The following is a 22,722-nucleotide window of genomic DNA, read 5'->3' as shown; positions in this document are numbered from 1 at the left end:
TCGCTCAGGGTGACTTTGTGAGGTTAGTGAAGAGTAACCTTAGCTCACTACCAACGGGATCTAGATTTCGTAAGCCAAAGAAAACACAGGTTAAGGTAGAATGGTAGATAGGTAGACAGGTAGATAGATAAAGAAGGCTATCTCTCTATCGCTCAGGGTGACTTTGTGAGGTTAGTGAAGAGTAACCTTAGCTCACTACCAACGGGAAGTAGATTACGTAAGCCAAAGAAAACACAGGTAGACGTAGATTGGTAGACAGGTAGATAGATAAAGAAGGCTATCTCTCTATCGCTCAGGGTGACTTTGTGAGGTTAGTGAAGAGTAACCTTAGCTCACTACCAACGGGAAGTAGATTACGTAAGCCAAAGAAAACACAGGTAAAGGTAGATAGGTAGACAGGCAGATAGATTAAACAGAAGCCAGTACCCTATCTATCGTTTAAAGTCGTGGGTGAGTCTGTGAGCTTAGTGAAGCGTAACCTTAGCTCATTATCCCACGACAACTTGATTTCGCGAGCTAAGCAAAACAGGTAATGAGTTTATGAGCTTCAAGGGGAGGCGGTGGCTGAGGCGTACGCTTTGCTTCTGCGTCACTCCGAAAGGATGCCACGAGTACTTTGCTTCTCTCGTGTTGTTCCTCCTCCCCGCTACCCCGAAGAAAATAAGGTTCGTGTCTCTCCCTCCGCGACAAACAAGCTGGCAATTTTTCAGTCACCGCCGAGTGGCCTAAGACTACCCACATGCTGTCCTGAAGACCACCTCTCAACCCGGACTAGAACTATGTCATGGGCCCAGAAAAAAATGATAAAGGTAACAAAAGGTACAGAAAGGTACTGAAAGGTATAAGCCAATAACCTCCCCCGTTCACAGGTGTGCATAAGTCTGTCCATAAAGGTAGCAAAAGGTATGTACAGGTATATCATAGGCCAATAACCTTTCCCGTTCACAAGTTAGCATAAGTCCGTCGAGCCTAGCGGTAACTTTAGCCCACTATCCGACTAGAACCAGATATCGTGAGCCCGCCAACCAACCAGTCTTGCTTCTTGCCTCACCTCGCCTCGCCTTGCCCAACCCACAGCAGCGGCGACCTTCTCTTCCTCGATAGCTGGCAACCCACACACACCCGCCTCGGCACCAACAGGAAACGTGGGCGCAAGAACTATCTGTATCACGTGACTTCTTTTTTGGGGGGGAGGGGAGGAGTTAAGTTTTTCTTTTTCTTTAAGACGAGATAATTGACTGGGAATGGAAAGAATGTTAGATTAGTATATCGTTTGTTATTTAAAAGTGTGTGTTGGTGTTTTTTTTTTGTAATCATTCTCTCTCTCTCTCTCTCTCTCTCTCTCTCTCTCTTTCTCCGCCCCCCCACCCCCGGATCAAGAGAGGTCATTGCCTGCTATGCGGCGTGACCTCTCAGCTTCCTCTCCTCTGAGCTAACTGCGCGGCCGAGAACTCCGGGGTCACACTTTCGAACATTTCCCAAGCTCACACATCCGACACGGTTTTCATAGGAGTTTGGGGCATTTCCAGAGGTAGTTTCATGACCCTGGTAGTAGTTTGACCCTTCCTCTGTACCATGAACCTAAGAACACATCCATGAGAACTCGGTTAATCCCTTTTTCGGGCTTTGGAGATAGTGGATGTGAAAGGCGGGAGTTTTGGGCATTTCCAGAGGTAGTTTCATGACCCTGGTGGTAGTTTGACCCTTCCTCTGTACCATGAACCTAAAAACACACCCATGAGAATTCGGTTAATCCCTTTTTCGGGCTTTGGAGATAGTGGATGAGAGGGGCGGGATTTTTGGGCATTTCCAGAGGTAGTTTCATGACCCTGGTAGTAGTTTGACCCTTCCTCTGTACGAACACCTCTTGAGACGATGATTTTTAACTGTCAGAGAAGTTCATGACCCTAGTAGTTTTGACCTTCCTCTGTACCATGAACCTAAGAACACACTCATGAGAACTCGGTTAATCGCTTTTTCCAGAGGTAGTTTCATGACCCTGGTAGTAGTTTGACCCTTCCTCTGTACCATGAACCTAAGAACACATCCATGAGAACTCGGTTAATCGCTTTTTCCAGAGGTAGTTTCATGACCCTGGTAGTAGTTTGACCCTTCCTCTGTACCATGAACCTAAGAACACACCCATGAGAACTCGGTTAATCGCTTTTTCCAGAGGTAGTTTCATGACCCTGGTGGTAGTTTGACCCTTCCCCTGTACCATGAACCTAAGAACGCACCCACGAGAACTCGGTTAATCGCTTTTTCCAGAGGTAGTTTCATGACCCTGGTGGTTGTTTGACCCTTCCTCTGTACCATGAACCTAAGAACACACCCGTGAGAACTCGGTTAATCGCTTTTTCGGGCTTTGGAGACAGTGGATGTGAGAGGTGGGAGTGTTGAGTATACCGACCTTGGCTTCCTGGTAACCGCAGCAACATCCTGATAGAGGCAATTTTCTCCCTCCTTCTTTCTGTCTCTTTATTATCTCAAGTTATTTCATTTTTTATTTTAGTTTTCTCTTTCTGTTTTTCGTTGTTTTTTTCTGTATTTTTTTCTTCCTCTGTTTTCTCCCTTTTCTCCTCCTCCGCCTCTTTTCTTTCCGTTTTCCTCAAGTTATTTTTTTCTTTTCTTTTGGTGTTTTCGTATTTTTTTTTCATTATTGTTTCCTTTTTTTTTTTTGCCCCTCTGTTTCCTCCCAATCCTCCTCCTCCTTTCTCCCCTCTTTCCCTTTTCCTCAAGTTATTTTTTTTTAATTTACTGTTTTCGTTTTTTTTTTCATTATCGTTTCCTTTTTTTTGCCCTTGAACTGTTTCCTCTATTGTAAAAAAAAAAAAAATATCATGCCTTTCATTATCAAATTCCCGTATTCACCACACTGTATTTTCCGGTTTTCTGACTCATAAGCTATTACTGTGACATGACCGATAACATACATCAAATACATTCATACATAAGTTCACTAATATATTCAAGTCACATACATAACTCAAAATACATCTATCTATCTGTCTATCAATCTATATCTATCCATCTCAATATCTATCTTTTTATTATCTATCTGCCTATCTATCTACCATTTAATACAAACATTATATCAAACACAAACTCAAAGGAAGAGATCGAAACATTCCCAAGTGTTTCAAACGACTCACAAAGCGGATCGAACACGTATCACAACACCACGAAACAGCTTCCAATCCCCCGAAGAAACAAAACAAAAGAATAGAGGCGTTCCAGACCTCGACAAGAGATTCAAGACGCCGCAAACAGTTCCATAATAGATTTCAACACCCGGGAAACCGTTCACTGCAATAGCTACAAAGGTATTCAGTCTCCCTTCAACCTTGAGCCAAAATAACTGCTCGTCGTTCCACCCCAATACAAGGACGACCTTCAAGAATGTCACTCTCTCATGCAATCAAGAATTCACGTCACAGGGTAAAGCACAAGGTTGTTTTTGTTTGATAGACAGATAGATAGAGAGATAGACAGTCAAATACAGTTAGTTTGTTAGTTAGTTAGTTAAGTAGATAGATATACACAAATAGACAATAGACAAATACAGTGAGTTAGTTAGTTAGGTAGATAGATATACAAATAGACAAATAGACAAATACAGTTAGTTAGTTAGTTAGGTAGATAGATATACAGACAGACAAAATAGACAAATAGACAGTTAGCTTGTTAGTTAGATAGATAGATATACAAATAGACAAATAGATGTAACTAGATATATTTGGATAAAAAGTAGAAAGATAGGTATGAATAGATATAGATAGATCGATAGATATGAATATAGATAGACCGATAGATATGAATATAGAGATTGATTAAAAGATAGATAGGCAGAGAAAGAGACGAACACTTATACAGACAAACAGATATAGAGAAAGCGTAAAAAAACGCATGACGTGTAAAATAAAAAATAAAAATACTTAACAAAATAATACTAACAAAATAATTATATAAACTGACACAGATACAGACAACTACACTTACTATCATAAAAGGAAGATAACGATTATATACCACTGATAAAATGAAAACAATGCTAACTGAGGCCATTACTAACTTAACTCAGAAGAACAGAAAAGAGGAAAAAGGGAAGGAGGAGGAGGAGGAAACAGAGGAGGAAAAAATGTAGAAAATAAACGAAAAAAAGGAAAAAGAAAACATTGAAAGAAAAGAAAAAATAACTTGAGAAAAAAGGAAAAAGGGAAGAAAGGAGGAGGAGGAGAAGGAAACAGAGGAGGAAAAAATGTAGAAAATAAACGAAAAAAGGAAAAAGAAAACACGAAAAGAAGAGAGAAAAATAACATGAGAAAAGAGGAAAAAGTGAAGAAAGGAGGAGGAGGAGAAGGAAGAAGAGGAGGAGGAGGAAACAGAGGAAGGAAAAGACAAAAAAACAAGAACGAAAAAACGAAAGATAAAACTAAAATAAAAAAAATAACTTGAGAAAAAAGGAAAAATGAAAGAAAGAGGAGGAGGAAGAGGAGGAAGAGGAAACAGAGGAAGAAAAAAAGGACAGAGAAAAAAACAAGAACGAAAAAAAGAAAAAGAAAACTGAAATAGAAAAAAAATAATAACTTGAGATAATGAAAAGACAGAAAGAAGAAGAAGAAAAACCCATGAAATCAAAGACGCCCAAAGTATACGCCCATAGAGGATGAGACGCAAAATCTATAGATGACGTGAACTATAAAAATTATGACACCAGGAACAACCGTCAGAGGGCAGCACCGAGACGCGGGAAATGTCACCCATCACTTTTTCACGTACGAGACAACACTTTATAACCTTTTGTATTCTTAAGGCGCTGGCGGATTACCTTTACGAAAACAAGATAGAGGAATCGAAGGTGAGGGAGAGGAAGGGAAGGGAAGGGAGAGGGAGGGAATGGAATGGGAAGGAAAGGAAAGGAAAGGGAAGGGGATAGAGTGGAATGAAATGGAAAGGAAGGAAAGGAAAGAAAGGGGAAGGAAAGGAAAGGAAGGGGAAGGAAAGGAAAGGAAAGGAAAGGAAAGGAAAGGAAAGGAAAGGAAAGGAATAGAAGGGAAAGGAAAGGAATAAAATGGAATGGAATGGAATGGAAAGGAAAGGAAAGGAAAGGAAAGGAAAGGGATAAAATGGAATGGAATGGAAAGGAAAGGAAAGGAATGGAAAGGAAAGGAATGGAAAGGAAAGGAATGGAAAGGAAAGGAATGGAAAGGAAAGGAATGGAAAGGAAGGGGGCAGAGTGGAATGGAATGGAAAGGAATGGAAAGGAAGGGGATAGAGTGGAATGGAATGGAAAGGAAAGGAATGGAAAGGAAAGAAAAGCAAAGGAATGGAAAAAAAAGGAAGGGGATAGTGGATTGGAATGGGAAGGAAGGAAAGGAAAGGAAAGGAACGGGAAGGAAAGGAAGGGAAAGGAAAGGAAAGGAACGGGAAGGAAAGGAAAGGAAGGGAAAGGAAAGGAGAGGAAATGAAATGAAAGGAAAGAAAAGGGAAGGAAAGGAAAGGAAAGGAAAGGAAAGGAATGGAAAGGAAAGGAAAGGAACGGAACGGGAAGGAAAGGAAAGGAATGGAAAGGAAGGAAAAGGAAAGGAATGGAAAGGAAAAGAAAGGAAGGGGATAGAATGGAAAGAAAAGGAAAGGAAATGAAAGGAATGGAAAAGAAAGGAAAGGAAAGGAAGGGGATAGAGTGGAATGGAATGGGAAGGAAGGAAAGGAAAGGAAAGGAAAGGAAAGGAAAGGAAAGGAACGGGAAGGAAAGGAAAGGAATGGAAAGGAAAGGAAAGGAACGGGAAGGAAAGGAAAGGAATGGAAAGGAAAAGAAAGGAAGGGGATAGAATGGAAAGAAAAGGAAAGGAAAGGAAAGGAATGGAAAAGAAAGGATAGGAAAGGAATGGAAAGGAAAGGAACGGGAAGGAAAGGAAAGGAATGGAAAGGAAAGGAAGGGGATAGAGTGGAATGGAATGGGAAGGAAGGAAAGGAAAGGAAAGGAAAGGAAAGGAAAGGAAAGGAACAGGAAGGAAAGGAAAGGAAAGGAAAGGAAAGGAAAGGAAAGGAACAGGAAGGAAAGGTCTCGTCTAAGAGGAGGACGGGGGGGGCAGCATGCATGGGCCAAAGCAAGTCATACATCACAGCCACCGTTGCCAGATTATCGTACTCAGAGCATAGTATTTACCGGTTTCTGGCGCCTATGTATTGCCAGGAAACATCAGGAGTTAACTATTTTAACGATAAATATAAATGAATCTTTGGGGTCGGAAGTCGTTAAATATAAGAGGCTGAGTACGACAGTCTGGCAACGTTGACCAGCGGTGTCAAATTATCTTATCAACCACATATCGTATCTATCATTTTTATGCCTCAGATTCTCGTACCTACACAAGTAACGTGAGAAAATCAAAGTTAGCGCTAAAACTGTTGAATATTGATGCTTTTCGTTCTTTGTTGTTATAGATATCGGTCAGCAGCTACGGAAATGAGATGGGATATTTTTTTTTTTTTTTTTTTTACAGCAAAGGAGACAGTTCAAGGGCGTAAAGAAAAATATTAAAAAAGCCCGCTACTTACTGCTCCTGAATAGAGGTCAAAGGAATGGCCAAAAAGAGAGGTCAATTTCGGGAGGAGAGGTGTCTTGATACCCTCCTCAACGCTGGATTCACAGGAGCCACTCTAAATAAAATCCGCCCCTCAAACAGCCTACCAGCGCATCAGGCACCACCTAAAAAAATAAAATAAAATAAAACTATAGCTATGTCCCCAACTCTTATCTTACTATCTTACCACCAATAAACTTCGCTGTAGTAAACCTTGGTACGTACGAAATGTTAGCGGACACGAATTAACTGCGATTAAATTATACGATGAAGTACGTCACACGGTAAATATATCAATCGCAAGGCTATAAAAAAAAACACGAATTCTTCCTAAATCACCCGCGGCGCCAAGAGGAAGCGTCTGCCGAGGGTGGAAAAAAAGGGAAAAAAAATCGCTCGTCCTTGGTATCAATGTTCGGTCCTTCCCTCCCTCCCACGGAATACCTGTGTGTGTGTGTGTGTGTGTGTGTGTGTGTGTGTGTGTGTGTGTGTGTGTGTGTGTGTGTGTGTGTGTGTGTGTGTGTGTGTGTGTGTGTGTGTGTGTGTGTCGTGGATGGGCGCTACAAAGGCCTCGTCACTAGCCGCTGCAGGGAAGAAGAAGAAGAAGAAGAAGATGAAGATGAAGATGAAGATGAAGATGAAGATGAAGATGAAGATGAAGAAGAAGAAGATGAAGAAGATGAAGAAGATGAAGAAGAAGAAGAAGAAGAAGAAGAAGAAGAAGAAGAAGAAGAAGAAGAAGAAGACATACGATACTTTAATGATAATAATAATAATAATAATAATAATAATAATAATAATAATAATAATAATAATAATAATAAGACAGGATATAATAATAGAATAGAATAATAAGAGGAGGAGGAAGAGGAAGAGGAGAAGGACGAGGAGGAGGAGGAGGAGGAGGATTAAAACGATACAGGTAATAAATAAAAAAAAGAAGGAAAATGGAGGAAGGAGAAAACAAGTGCAAGAAAAAAAGAAAGACCAAAACAAAAAGAAAACAAAAAAGAAAAAAACTTAAGACAATGAGGAGACAAAGACAGGAAGAATGAAAGAAGAAGAAGAAGAAGAAGAAGAAGAAGAAGAAGAAGAAGAAGAAATGGAGAGAGAGAGAGAGAGAGAGAGAGAGAGAGAGAGAGAGAGAGCGGGGGGACGGAGGGAAGAGAGAGAGAAGGAGAGGGAAAGGGAGAGAAGAGGAAAGGTCAGGGCCCCCTCCCCTCCCCCCCCTTCCTCTTTATTCCTACCTCCCCCCCCCCCACCTTTCACAGCTCAAGGAGGGTCATTGGCCAGCGGGTGCATCTATTCACTCTTCTTAAATCCTTCCTCGGCTTGAGTCTTCTACATTTTATCTTTTTTTTTTATTCTCGTCGAAGCTCTGGGCGAGTTATACGGGATTATTTCTTAAGTTTCTTTCTCGCATGTTATGAATTCAGACATTAGTTACTCTATAGGAGAAAAGAAGTGGGAAACAAACAAGCGGACAGTCCATATAAAGCACGTGTTAACAGACCCTCTCGGCTCTCACAACAGCTATCTCTCAGGGCCACAACGGAGATTAGTCTGGTTATCAAGGTGAAGAAGCCTTATCGAACTATCACAAGTCTCATTTTTTTTTACAACTAAAGAAACAGTTCAAGGGCAACAAAAAAGGTGTAAAAAAAAAAAGCCCATTAATCGCTGTTCCCACAAAGACAAAAGTAATGAGCGGCCAAAAGAGAGGTCAATTTCGGGAGGAGAGGATACCCTTGGAAATACCGACACCACAACCTCTACGAAAGCTTTGTCAAATGTGGGTGTAGAAGCCACGTCAAACTCTCATTAGGGTCATATCACTACTCATGGAAATACTGACACCACAACATCTGCGAAAGCCATATTAAATGTGTGTGTGTGTGTGTGTGTGTGTGTGTGTGTGTGTGTGTGTGTGTGTGTGTGTGTGTGTGTGTGTGTGTGTGTGTGTGTGTGTGTGTGTGTGTGTGTGTGTGTGTGTGTGTGTGTGTGTGTGTGTGTGTGTGTGTGTGTGTGTGTGTGTGTGTGTGTGTGTGTGTGTGTGTGTGTGTGTGTGTGTGTGTGTGTGTGTGTGTGTGTGTGTGTGTGTGTGTGTGTGTGTGTGTGTGTGTGTGTGTGTGTGTGTGTGTGTGTGTGTGTGTGTGTGTGTGTGTGTGTGTGTGTGTGTGTGTGTGTGTGTGTGTGTGTGTGTGTGTGTGTGTGTGTGTGTGTGTGTGTGTGTGTGTGTGTGTGTGTGTGTGTGTGTGTGTGTGTGTGTGTGTGTGTGTGTGTGTGTGTGTGTGTGTGTGTGTGTGTGTGTGTGTGTGTGTGTGTGTGTGTGTGTGTGTGTGTGTGTGTGTGTGTGTGTGTGTGTGTGTGTGTGTGTGTGTGTGTGTGTGTGTGTGTGTGTGTGTGTGTGTGTGTGTGTGTGTGTGTGTGTGTGTGTGTGTGTGTGTGTGTGTGTGTGTGTGTGTGTGTGTGTGTGTGTGTGTGTGTGTGTGTGTGTGTGTGTGTGTGTGTGTGTGTGTGTGTGTGTGTGTGTGTGTGTGTGTGTGTGTGTGATAAGAGCCTCCATCCGGAAGGGAGTTACGATGGGAACAATCGGTTAGATTGTTCGCATTGCAATTCATCGGCCCCTGCCGGAACGCCGATGACTGTGGCACTCAACCATATCTTTTACTATACTACAGATAAATAATACAAAAAACTAAAGAATTATACATAAAGAATAACAAAATATAGAACGAGTTGGGTCTTATGTGGGGCGCTGCTGGCATAGCGCTGCTGCGTTCCCGCGGATCACTGCGAGACTGACCCGCTGCCGCAGCCACTCCGTTTCCCGCTTTTCCCCGTCCTCTCTCGGATGCGCCTGCCGAGGGTCTTGATGAGGTCGCTGAAGGCGGGACCGAGGACTCCGGTCGTCTCCACCGTCAGCGGCATGAAGTCATACCGCTGACCGAGGTCGGCGTAGCGCTGCCGTTTCCGGGCCTCGGCGGAGCGTGCGGCAGCGCCTGCTGTGGTAGCGCAGTCGATGAGGTGGGTGCTGCCGAAGGTGTTCACGCAGGTGGCGTCCCACGCTAGCATCTTGCCCTGCGTGAATGGGTAAATAGTGATGCCGTCGGGACGGCGTCCATCGCCGCGGTCTAGACCCCGCGGCTCGAGGATGGCCGCCACACCGGCAGATGACAGTGCCCTGTACACCACATCGTTGAGGGCTGCGTGGCGGGGCAGGCGACCGGGGTCTCTCTTGCAGGACAGGTTGTGGTGTCCCAGCCTGTCCGCCATGGCTCCGCAGCGACAACGGTGGGGCTGCTGTGTGTTGACTCCCAGTCGCAGGGCTACTCCTGTCCGGACCGCCTCGTCGGGGAGGAGAAGCCCGAGTCTCTCGACGGGAAGGGCCGAGAGCCAGGCGCCGCTGTGAGGAGCCCGGGCAGCAAGGAGCCGCGCTCTGTCAACCTGGTTAGCGTGGGACAGAAGATTGGATAGGCGGTGTTCGGAGGCTGCCTCGTCAAGGTGGCGCTGCTGTAAGGGCTCTTCAGGGTTGAAGGTGGGACATTGCGTAGCCGTAAAGGCGTCGATGGCGGATGCTAGGGGGGCCGGTCTGTCGCCGGTGGGGCGGCGGTTGATTGTACAGACCAGGTGTGTGTGTGTGTGTGTGTGTGTGTGTGTGTGTCCATCACACTTACACTCTCCCTAATTCAGAACTAGAATCAGTCCACACACACAAGTATCTTGGTGTCCACCTCTCCACTAACCTAAAATTCAACACTCACAGAGGCCACGTCAGTGCCACAGCCAACCGAACTCTGGGGTTCCTGAGGAGGAATTTACATAACTGCATACTTTTTTTTTTTACAACAAAGGAGAAGCTCAAGGGCACACCAAAAAGGAAGCAATCAAAAAAAGCCCGCTACACGCTGCTCCTTTAAAAAGAATCAAAAGAGGTGGCCGAAAGAGAGGTCAATTTCGGGAGGAGAGGTGTCCTGATACCCTCCTCTTGAAAGAGTTCAAGTCGTAGGCAGGAGGAAATACAGATGAAGGAAGATTGTTCCAAAGTTTACCAGCGTGAGGGATGAAAGAGTGAAGATGCTGGTTAACTCTTGCATAAGGGGTTTGGACAGTATAGGGATGAGCATGAGTAGAAAGTCGTGTGCAGCGGGGCCGCGGGAGGGGGGGAGGCATGCAGTTAGCGAGTTCAGAAGAGCAGTCAGCGTGAAAATAGCGATAGAAGATAGAAAGAGAGGCAACATCACGACGGAATTTTAGAGGTAGAAGACTATCAGTAGGAGGAGGAGAGCTGATGAGACTTAGATTAAACTCTGTCCTGAAGAGCTGTGTGAGTGGAGCCCCCCCCAAACGTGAGATGCATACTCCATACGAGAGCGGACAAGGCAACTGTATATGGATAGCAACTGTGTTGATGTAAAACACATAGCTTATGACACACTTGTGAGGCCAACACTTGAATACTGCTCCACGGTGTGGGATCCTTACACGCACAGAAACATTGATAGGTTAGAATAAATCAACACCAAGGCGGCAAGGTTCATTACAAACAATTACACTCGTACGCCTGGCATCACAACACGGATCAAACAACAGATAAACATGGAACCTCTTCACTTACGCAGACAAGCACACAGACTTACACTTTTGTACAAGATCACAAACTCACATTGCCACTGACCCACAAACATACCTACACAACGCAAACACTCAACGTACTCGTAACACACACATCCATAAATACCAAATATATCACACTGACGCATACAAGCACTCATACTTTCCACGCACCATACGTGACTGGAACAGCCTCCCTCAACTGATTTTAACTTCGGTAAAATAAGCGCATTCAGAAAACAAATACACTCATTTGTCACCACAACACACCAACACTAACAATTACACCTGATTCACTTCCCTCCCCTGCACACTCGGCTCCCCCGTCCCCCCAACAGCCAACACAAATATGCGTGTTATGCACCTGTACGGGTGTCCTGCGCATCATAGATCCAGATACAGATCCAGTGTGTGTCGGCCCCGAAATGTTTAAAAATATGGGCAGTGACCTTTCCTCTTCTCTCCCTTTCCCTCCCCCTCCCTCTCTCTCTTCCCTCCCTTTCCTTTCTTTTCTTTCTCTCTCTTTATCTTGTCTTTCCTCCCCTTCCCCCCAATTCCACTTTCTTTCCTTCCTTCGCCGCCGCCTCCTCCTCCTCCTCCTCCTCCTTCTCTCTGTTTTTCGTATTCATGGTGCCGAAGTCTTGTTGAACTATCACTAGGCTCATAACACTACCCATGGAAATACTAACACCACAACTTCTACGAAAGCTTTATCAAATTAGGGTGTTTTAAGCCTCAACGAGTGAATGAATAAAATTATACAATACACAAACAAAACAGGAAAACATACAAACACACACACACAAAAGAAAAACAGATTAACAAACGAAAACAAAACAAAATCATACAAAAACAAAAAAACACAAGGAAAACAACGACAAAAACACGTACTACTACTTCTTCTTCTTCTAATATCAAACTTAGGGTATTAAAAGGCTTTGAGGATTCGCTAACCCACCCAAAAAAAAGAACAAAAAACAACAACAACAACAACAACAAAAAAAAAAAAAGATAATTCGGTAGCACTGCACAAGGAAAAAAAACGTAAAAAAAAAAATATATATGCATCAAGAAACGCCCCGCCCAGAATTGACCAATCAGAAAGGAGGATCAGGTAGGAGGAAATGATGGGTTGCGGTGATGTGGCAGAGAGCTTAGGTGTTCCCCAAGGCCACACCGTCACCTGGGGCCACACTACCACTAGGGCCTCACCGTCATCTGGGCCACACCAATACCTGGCCGCACCCTCCCTTCCTCCTTCTCTTCTTCAATTACTACTTCTATTTCTTCTTCTACTACCTCTTCTATAATTTCTTCTATTTTTATTTCCTCATCTCTTCTTCTTCTTCTTCTAGTACTGCTGCGATTTCTTCTTCTACTACTTCTTCTTCTTCTTCTTCTTCTTCTCCTTCTTCTAGTACTGCTGCGATTTCTTCTTCTACTACTTCTTCTTCTTCTTCTTCTAGTACTGCTGCGATTTCTTCTTCTACTACTTCTTCTTCTTCTTCTTCTTCTTCTAGTACTGCTGCGATTTCTTCTACTACTTCTTCTTCTTCTTCTAGTACTGCTGCGATTTCTTCTTCTACTACTTCTTCTTCTTCTTCTTCTTCTAGTACTGCTGCGATTTCTTCTTCTACTACTTCTTCTTCTTCTTCTTCTTCTTGTATAATTTCTTCTATTTCTGCTTCCTCATCTCTTCGTTACCTAGCCCAGTCAGTAAGTCAGTAAGTCGGAATGTTTGTAAGTCATTCAATCAGTAAGTTAGAATGTTCGTCAGTCAGTCAATCGGTAAGTTAGATTGTTTGTGAGTGAGTCATTTAGTAAGTCAGAAGGGTTGTAAGTTAGTCACTCCGTCAGTCATTAAGTTAGAAAGTTATTTTAAGAAGCACTATGAACAAAGGTGTTTAATTACATGATATTTACACGCTAAGTCAGTCAGTCAGTCAGTCAGTCACTTAGTTAGGAGAGGCAGCAAGAACGAAAAAGTCAGTTAGTCAATCATTCAATAAGTCAGTAAGTTAAGTCACTCAACCATTTGGATAGGCAGCATAGGCGAAAGAATTTAAATCATAATTCTCCCTGCAAGTCAGTCATCCAGTAAGTCATTAGGCCAGTCAGTCACAGGGAAAAGTAGGGGCAGGTAAGGCCGGTGAGACAGAGCAGGTTAATTACCATGTTGTGTGGGTGATCGTCGCTTGAACAGGTACGCGCCACGACAGGTTTCCAGCAGTTGTATAAGACAGGTCTGACTGGAGCATCATGTCACCCTCTCGCCTGTCCATCATTCGCGTTGGGCACAGTTCCAGCGTTTCGGCATTCTTCTGGAGTCACTGATTATCCAAAGCTATCTCCAACTGACCAAGAGATAAGGGAAAGGTTCTGCGTCAGTCAAAATCATGTCACCCTCTCGCCTGTCCATCATTCGCGTTGGGCACAGTTCCAGCGTTTTGACATTCTTCTGGAGTCATTGATTATCCAAAGCTATCTCCAACAGACCAATAGATAAGGGAAAGGTTCTGCACGTTAGGTCATTCAGTAGCAAGGTCCGTCAGTCAATATAACGTCACCCATTTCGCCTTTCCATCATTCGCGTTGAGCACAGTTCCAGCGCTTCGGCATTCTTCTGCAGTCATTGATTATCCAAAGCTATCTCCAACAGACCAAGAGATAAGGGAAAGGTTCTGCACGTTAAGCCATTCAGTAGCAAGGTCTGTCAGTCACATCATGTCACCCATCTCGCTCGCATTCGGCACAGTCCCAGCGTTTCAGGGTTCATCTGAAGTCTTTGATTATCCAAAGCTATCTCCAACAGACCAAGAGATAATGGAAAGGTTCTGCAAGTTACGTCATTCAGAATAGCAACGTCTGTCAGTCATCACGTCAGTCGGAATCGCAAACCATCGGTCACCATATAACTCAGGGAATGCATGTTACTGGGGATAGCTTATAAGGAGGATACTGTGTGTTAAGTTTACGTGATCTGTATGTTGACTGACTAGCCTCTTGCATAGTGTATTGTGTTCCGTATGTCCAGGTGAATTAGTTAAAACGCCAAATAAAGGTTATGAAGTCGGCACGTACGTAGTCGCAGTAGTCTGGTTCGGTTTAGTTTGGTTAGGTTTACGGGAATTCAATAGGCTGACTGACTGGCTGACTGCATTAACCTATTGTATTCCTAAGTTTAGATGGATCAGTTAAACACTTTTTCTTCTTCTTCTTCTTCTCTTTCTTCTTTTTTTTTCTTCTTCATCATTTTCATTTTCTTCATCTCATGCATTCTTCTTCTGCTTCCTTTTCATCTTCTTTAAACCTCTCCTTATTTCCTTCGTGTTCGTCTTTTCTTTAGTGTAGGTTGAAGGTCTTTCGTCTAAGATCTCTCACGCGATTTCTTTACACAGAGTTTCAAGGCTTCAATTTTCACTTGTCTCTTTACGTTATTTCTTCCGATAGTGTTTCCTTTACACATTCTGGAGGTTCGTATGTTTAGAAGGATCAAACCCCAAAAGATACCCACGTCAGAAGGTATTGGAAACTATCACACCGGCTAGGCCTCTCGTGTTCTCACTTATCGCCCAATCACACTAACACAATTGGAACAGGGCGCGCCGGGTTTTTTCCGTTCGAGTTCCTATCAGGGAGTCAGGAAGTCATTGGGACACCACCGGACGCTGCCGTGGCCTGGGACTGTCCGGTTGTGATCCTTCCTTTATCTAACTTCCTCTCCCTATAAAACTCCTACCGTGTATAGGATAACTTCAGGATTCGGGTTATTGTCCTTCGTTCATCTCAATCTCCTTCCCTTATCTTAATGCCTGCCTAAGATCCTAAGGAAGTCCTGCAGTATATAGGATAACTTCAGGACGCAGATTGTTTTTCTTCCTATACCTCACTTTCCCCCTCCCTTCCCCATCCTGCTGTATGCCAAAGATCCTATAGAAGTCCTGCAGTATATAGGATAACTTCAGGACGCAGATTGTTTTTCTTCCTGTACCTCACTTTCTCCCTCCCTTCCCCATCCTGCTGTATGCCAAAGATCCTATAGAAGTCTTCCCCATCCTGCTGAATGCCAAAGATCCTATAGAAGTCCTGCAGTATATAGGATAACTTCAGGACGCATATGTACTTCCAAACTGATGAATTATAGAAGTTTCCTTAAGTATTGCATTCGAGCATGGATTTTGAAGGTGATTTTACGTTGATGTACTCTAGGATGTTTTTTTTATAGCACATTCGCAATCCGTCTCCTTTTTTTTCCTTTTGTTTATATATACGTTGTTGGGCCCGTACTTATAAAGAAATTTATGTGAGACGTAAACTGAAACATATCCAAGTATTAACAATGACGAGACATAACCCCCGTCCTTATGTTTCACCCCCTCAACATAACCAGCTCGACATAAGCGAGTATTAGTACATCGTTGCCAACCCCTGAGCTGCACCTAAGAAAGGGATACCAACTCAAAATAAAATGTTGGAATTTGGTATAATTTTGATGTTAAAAGCATATTGACGTATTGGAAATATGTATAAAATAAAGAAAAGTATTTTCGGGTATTGTTGACGATGTATAGACCAACATCACAAGGAATAATGATAAAATTAAGGACGTAGCCCCTCAAACACGTAAACAAACATTCCCGCGAGCTTCAAGCTAGCAGTCAGCAGCCATGGACAGCCAGCCCCGACCTCTAGAGCCCCTCAGCAGCCAGCGAGGTCAGCAGCAACAGCAGCAGCAGCTACACCAGGAGCAACAGCAGGAGGGACCACAGCCTCACCCCCAGCCACATCAGCAGCAACAGCAGCAGCAGCAGCAGCAGCAAGAACAGCTGCCGCAAGGGCGTACACAGTCTCCCGGGTGATCCTGCTGACGGTCTGTTGTGAAGGCCCCAAGTCGTCGCTGCTACACTGCTGCATTGTGCCCGTAGCAAGACACCTCAGTGTTATGAGGACCTTCATCTCAGGGGAGAGGGCTTGGTTCCTGTTTGTAGGAGCAGTCAAGGCCTCACGCACCAAATCAGTCACGAAGAGTATCCCTGCACGGTCCAGGCGGTACCTCTTGATCAATTACGGGTCCGGAAGTTCATCAAGGACGTCTCTTCGTGCACGAAAAGTCCTCAGCTGCCGCGGACGCGCACCCACTACCTCCGCCATCTTGACTGTTATGCCTCGCTTAGGTCGACCTAAGGAATGCAATGTTACCTCCACCCCGCGCGTAGCTGGCGAGTCAGTTTATGTTCCACTTAGTTGAAACCTAAGGGTTATGCTTCCCTTATGTCTCGGTGTCCGCCATTTTCTTGATTTATGCCTCACATAAGCGAAACATACTCTTTATAAGTACGGGCCCAGTTGGTTCTGTCATCGTACGCGTGAAATGTCATTAACGTACTTCGTTGTAGGTGGACTTCATGGTTTCTGGGCGAAGGATGAATTGCAAGGATCAAGAAGGGAGGGAAGGTGCTCACTGGCCGGTATGGGGCGTGCTAGGTTGATGCACTCGTTGACAGGAAACTGACACACACACAAACCCTTCGAGTATTTAAAAACATTTCGTCTCACTTTTCCTACTGTTTACGTTCTTGTTAAGGTCATCGTACCCGTGAGATGCCATTGTTGTACTACATTTTATTCACGGTATGTCTGTCAACCAAGGACGAAAATAGAACTGACTCATTCTTCGAGTTAATTAAAAGAAAAAGTCCGCCTCGCTATTCCTGATATTAAAATTGTTTTCTCTCATCGTACCCGTAAGATACCATTGTCGTACTTCGTTATAGTGGAATTCGTTAAACACACACACACACACACACACACACACACACACACACACACACACACACACACACACACACAGAGAAGGCGGTGTAACTATTATAGCACATTCGCAATCAGTCTCCCTTTATCCTTTTGTTTATATATACGTTGTTGTTTATGTCATCATACCCGTAAGATGTCATTGCCGTACTTCGTTATAGGAGGAATTCTTTATTGCTGACATATTTTTCGAGTTAATTAAAAAAATAACTTTCCATCTCGCCGTTTCATACTTTTTAATTGCTCTTCCTGTCATCGTACGCGTGAGATGTCATTATCGTACTTCCTTATAGGTGGAATTCGCTATACACACACAGGGTGGTATTACTAACATAACATTCGCAACCCGTCCGCCTTTTCCTTTACTTTACGTTGTTATTTCAGTCATCGTACGCGTGAGATGTCATTACCGTACTTCTATATAGGTGGGATTCGCCATATACACACAGGGGGCGATATTACTAACATTCGCAATCAATATCCTTTTTTCCTCTTGTTTACGTTGTTGTTTTTGTCATCGTACGCGTGAGATGTCATTACCGTACTTCTATATAGGTGGAATTCGCCATATACACACAGGGGGCGATAATACTAACATTCGCAATCAATATCCTTTTTTCCTCTTGTTTACGTTGTTGTTTTTGTCATCGTACGCGTGAGATGTCATTGCCGTACTTCTATATAGGTGGGATTCGCCATATACACACAGGGGGCGATATTACTAACATTCGCAATCAATATCCTTTTTTCCTCTTGTTTACGTTGTTGTCTTTGTCATCGTACGGGTGAGATGTCATTGTCGTACTTCTATATAGGTGGAATTCGCTATACACACACAGGGGGCGATAATACTAACATTCGCAATCATTATCCTTTTTTCCTCTTGTTTACGTTGTTGTTTTTGTCATCGTACGCGTGAGATGTCATTGTCGTACTTCTATATAGGTGGAATTCGCCATATACACACAGAGGGCGGTATCATTAACGGTGTGATGAGTTGTAATTACCCCGAAGCCGTCTGTCACTCTCTCGTTCCACTTGTCACGCCGTCTTCCTGGGTATTGTGAAGCTGTTCCTCTACTCTCGTCTCCGTGTGTTCCTAATTAACTAGTTTTTTCCTTCTACGGTATATTAGATTACCTGCATTTTTTCACCTATGGGCGTTGGTGTGTGTGTGTGTGTGTGTGTGTGTGTGTGTGTGTGTGTGTGTGTGTGTGTGTGTGTGTGTGTGTGTGTGTGTGTGTGTGTGTCTCTTATATGACCATCACCACCATCACATTATTATTATTATTATTATTATTATTATTATTATTATTATTATTATAGTTGCTGTTGTTATCGTCATTATTATTGAGTCTCGTTGCCTAATTTGTTGGTAAGAGAACCTTGACTTACACAAAAGAGAAGAAGAAAAAGAAGAGGACAGGGAAGAAGAAGAAGAAGAAGAAGAAAAAGAAGAAGAGGATGATGACGACAAGGAAGAACTACAACAACAAGAACGAGAGGAACAAGAGCAACAACAACAATAGCAACAACAACAACAACAACAACACAGAGACGTAGAAGAAAAAAAAGAAAAGATGAAAACAAGAAAAAAAATGAAAAAGAACGAAAAAAAAACAAGAACAGAACAAAAAAAGTATCAAAATGAGAATCAGAATAAGAATTAGAATCAGAAGAAGAAGAAAAAAAAGAAGAAGAAAGGAGAACAAAAGAACAATACAAGAGACGCGGCATAACATAATAGCCACATGTCCTCCTCCCCCCTCCCCCCTCTCTCCTTCCCGCTCTTCCTTCTCCCCCCCCCTTCCCCCCTTAACCCCCCCCCAACACATGACGAGCATTCTATGTAATCGCCTTGTGTCATGATAGCCTACCCTTTGCCTCTCCTTCTTTTTCTTCTTTATCGCCTCTCCCTCCCTCCCTCCTTCCTTTTTTCTTCTTGTTTTCTTTTCGTTTTTGTTCTTCTTCATCTTCTACCTCTTCATATTCATCATCTTCTCTTTCTTCTACTTCTACTTCGTTATCGTCTTCTAATTCCTCTTCACCGTCATCATCATCATAATCTTTTTCTTGTTCTTGTTGTTGTTGTTCTTCTATTTCTTCTTCTTACCTTCTATGTCTTTATTTGTTCATCATCTTCTTCGTCTTCTTATTCTTCCTTCTCCTCTTTGTTTTTATCTTCTTCACTCTCTTCCAATTCTTCCGTTTTCTTCTTTTCTGTAGCGTAAAGTTGAATGTCTTTCGTCTAAGTTCTCTCACGCAATTTCTTGACACACACGGAGTTTCAAGGCTTCAATTTTCACTTGTTTTTTACGTTATTTCTTCTGATCGTATTTCCTTTATACATTCTCAAGGTTATGCCACTTACTTTCTTCTTTTCCTTATACATTTTGAAGCTTCTGTCTGTAATTCTTCTTTTCCTTATACTTTTCGGAGGTTTTGTATGTAATTCTTCTTTTCCTTATAGATTCTAAAGGTTCTGTCGATGCTTTCCTTTTCCTTATACTTTTCGGAGGTTCTGTCTCGCATCGTTTCTTTTCCTTATCTATTTTGAAGCTTCTGTTTGTAATTCTTCTTTTCCTTATACTTTTCGGAGGTTTTGTATGTAATTCTTCTTTTCCTTATAGATTCTAAAGGTTCTGTCGATGCTTTCTTTTCCTTATACTTTTCGGAGGTTTTGTCTCGCATCGTTTCTTTTCCTTATCTATTTTGAAGCTTCTGTTTGTAATTCTTCTTTTCCTTATACCTTTCCAATGTTTCATCTGTTCTTTTCTTCTATACCTTATACATTTTGTTAGTTTTGTCTTATATTTCTTTCCCTTATATATTCTGAAGACTCTATTTGTATGTCTTTTTCTTTCGTTTGTAAAGTCTACAGGTGTTATTTTTCTTATCTATATCCTGTAATTAATTTCTTGCTTAACGCTTGCTCGAAAATCGTATGCTAATGTTTACTATCTTCATCGTCTATATGCTCTCTAGACTTTTAATTTATGTATGATGTTAATATTCTCCGGTTTTTGTTTCTTATATTTTCGTAAGGTTAATCTACTCCGCATTTCCTATTGTTTTTATCCATTTCGAACTTCCCTTTTCCAATAAGTCACGAATCTTGGTTCTATCTCATTATTTTCTTTGGCTTAATAATTGTTTTTTCCTTTCATTATTCACGTAAGGTTAAAAGACAATCACAAATGTCATAAATGTATTCTAATCTATTCTTTTATTACGTTTCATTCAATCATCTGTTCACTTTGTTATATCTTGTTCGTAATCTCATATCAAATTTCTCTCTCTCTCTCTCTCTCTCTCTCTCTCTCTCTCTCTCTCTCTCTCTCTCTCTCTCTCTCTCAACAATGACCGACACGCTTGCCTCACTCCCTCCTTCCAAGTCAGTGCCCTTTTCCTTCTCTTTTCCTTACCTCCATGGGGTTGGCGGCGCGAGGAGGGGGAGGAGCGGAGGGGGAGGAGCAGATGGACCTACGGAGGCCGACGAGGAGGAGGAGGAAGAGGAGGAAGCCTTGAATCACCTCCTCTTTCCTCGCCTGGTTCTCGCTATGCCGCAAAACCTCTGCGCCAAGACCCGGAGTGCTGCAGACGCCAAGGGGGAGCCACCTCACACATCCACGCACTCATGAAGGCGCAGACACACACGCTCACACACGTGCCAACAGCGGCGAGAGCAACAGCCGACTGACGAACTCCGAGATTGCCGTGTTGCTCCCGCTCGCCGCCCCTCGTGCTGGCTCGGTGGCAGGGGTGGCCTTTCTGAGCGAGTTCTCCGCCGGCTGCACTTGGCAACTCTTCACGGTGACTTTCTTGGGGCGTGGGGAGGGCGGTGGTCAGGCAGGTGGAAAGGGGCGGTAGCTAGGTGCTCTGAGATACTAGATTCGAGAGTACGCTTACCCGGGAAGGGGCGAGGAAGAGAGGACGTGACTTGTGAGCCGATGATCGTAAGCCGTGCGCTGCCCTTAGTTGCTGGATTGTAACGGGAACGGAGGAAGGAGAGGAGGTCAGGCATATAGACGTTAGGTAAATAGGTTAGCGTGGACACAAGCTTCCCGAGTGTATGTATACGGAGAGAGGCGAGGAAAACGTTGTGAGGCAATGACCGTAAGCCCTGCGCTGCCCTTACTTGCTGGATTGTCTCACGGGAACGCAGGAAGGAGAGGTCAGGCATCAAGACGTTAGGTAAATAGGTTAGCGTGGACACAAGCTTCCTGATTGTATGCGTACGGAGGGACGCGAGGAAGAGGTTGCAACCCGCTGACCGTAAGGCTCTGCGCTGCGTTATGAATACCGGATTATCTATTGGAAGAGGTCAGGAAGAGAGTCGCTCGGTGAAAAAGGGTACTCCAGGACAAAAGGCATCTGAGTATACGGTTACGAATTATAAGGTCATAAAACTATACTCCTGGAAATGCCCACAACTCCCATATACGAAAGCCTTGTTAAATAATTGCTCTTGGGGGACAAAATGTTTATATGATCCTGATAGTTAATTTGGTTCTAATGAGTGTTTATAGAGGTTCATGGTACATAGGAAGGGGCACACTACCACCAGGGCCATAAAACTACCCCTGGAAATGCCCACAACTCCTATATACGAAAGCCTTGTTAAATAAGTGCTCTTGGGGGACAAAATGTTTAATATGATCCTAATAGTTAATTTGGTTCTAATGAGTGTTTATAGAGGTTCATGGTACATAGGAAGGGGCACACTACCACCAGGGCCATAAAACTACCCCTGGAAATGCCCACAACTCCCATATACGAAAGCCTTGTTAAATAATTGCTCTTGGGGGACAAAATGTTTATATGATCCTGATAAAGTTAATTTGGTTCTAATGAGTGTTTATAGAGGTTCATGGTACATAGGAAGGGGCACACTACCACCAGGGCCATAAAACTACCCCTGGAAATGCTCACAACTCCTACGAAAGCCTTGTTAAATAAGTGCTCTTGGGGTACAAAATGTTTAATATGATCCTAATAAAGTTAATTTGGTTCTAATGAGTGTTTATAGAGGTTCATGGTACATAGGAAGGGGCACACTACCACCAGGGCCATAAAACTACCCCTGGAAATGCCCACAACTCCTATATACGAAAGCCTTGTTAAATAATTGCTCTTGGGGGACAAAATGTTTATATGATCCTGATAAAGTTAATTTGGTTCTAATGAGTGTTTATAGAGGTTCATGGTACATAGGAAGGGGCACACTACCACCAGGGCCATAAAACTATCCATTTCTACCTCTTCATCTTCATCATTTTCTCTCTCTTATACTTCATCATCATCTTCTAATTCCTCTTCCCCATCATCATCATCATAATCTTTTAGTTGTTCTTCATGTTCATCTTCTTCTACTGCTTCTTCTTCTACGTCTTTATTTGTTCATCACCCTCTTCTTTTTCATCTTCTTCGTCTTATTCTTTACCCTCCTCTTCGTTTTTATCTTCTTCAGTCTCTTCCAATTCTTCCTTAAGAGGGGCGAGCCAGAAATTGTGAGCCGCTGATTGAAAGCCCTGCGCTGCCCTTATGTGTTGAACTGTCTATTCGAGGGGGAGGAGGAAGTCAGGCAGATACACGTTTGGTAAATAAGTTCTCGAGGACACAAGGCACACGAGTACGCATACGAGGAAGATAATAAGAGCCAGGGGCAGTATAGAGTCCCCGAAGGGAAGCGAAGGAGGTAGAGGAGGAG

General features: G+C 43.2%; 1 protein-coding gene across 6 annotated transcripts in view; it reads right to left on the bottom strand.

Annotated features, from left to right (window-relative positions):
- Positions 1 to 22,722, bottom strand: part of LOC127000312 (carbohydrate sulfotransferase 4-like) — a 53,414-nt gene that overhangs the window by 23,270 nt on the left and 7,422 nt on the right. Inside the window, exon 1 of one of the 6 annotated variants that reach the window (XM_050863889.1) lies at positions 20,438 to 21,512. The exons of the other annotated variants lie outside the window; for them this stretch is intronic. Within the exon in view, the coding sequence (XP_050719846.1) occupies positions 20,438 to 20,443 (6 nt within the window). The 5' untranslated portion in view covers positions 20,444 to 21,512. Of the gene's footprint in view, positions 1 to 20,437; positions 21,513 to 22,722 lie in introns of those variants that run through there. 6 annotated transcript variants of the gene reach the window in all.

This window comes from Eriocheir sinensis, chromosome 18, assembly GCF_024679095.1.
Source record: "Eriocheir sinensis breed Jianghai 21 chromosome 18, ASM2467909v1, whole genome shotgun sequence".
NCBI lineage: Eukaryota > Metazoa > Arthropoda > Malacostraca > Decapoda > Varunidae > Eriocheir > Eriocheir sinensis.
This window is presented reverse-complemented; position numbering and strand designations above follow the sequence as displayed.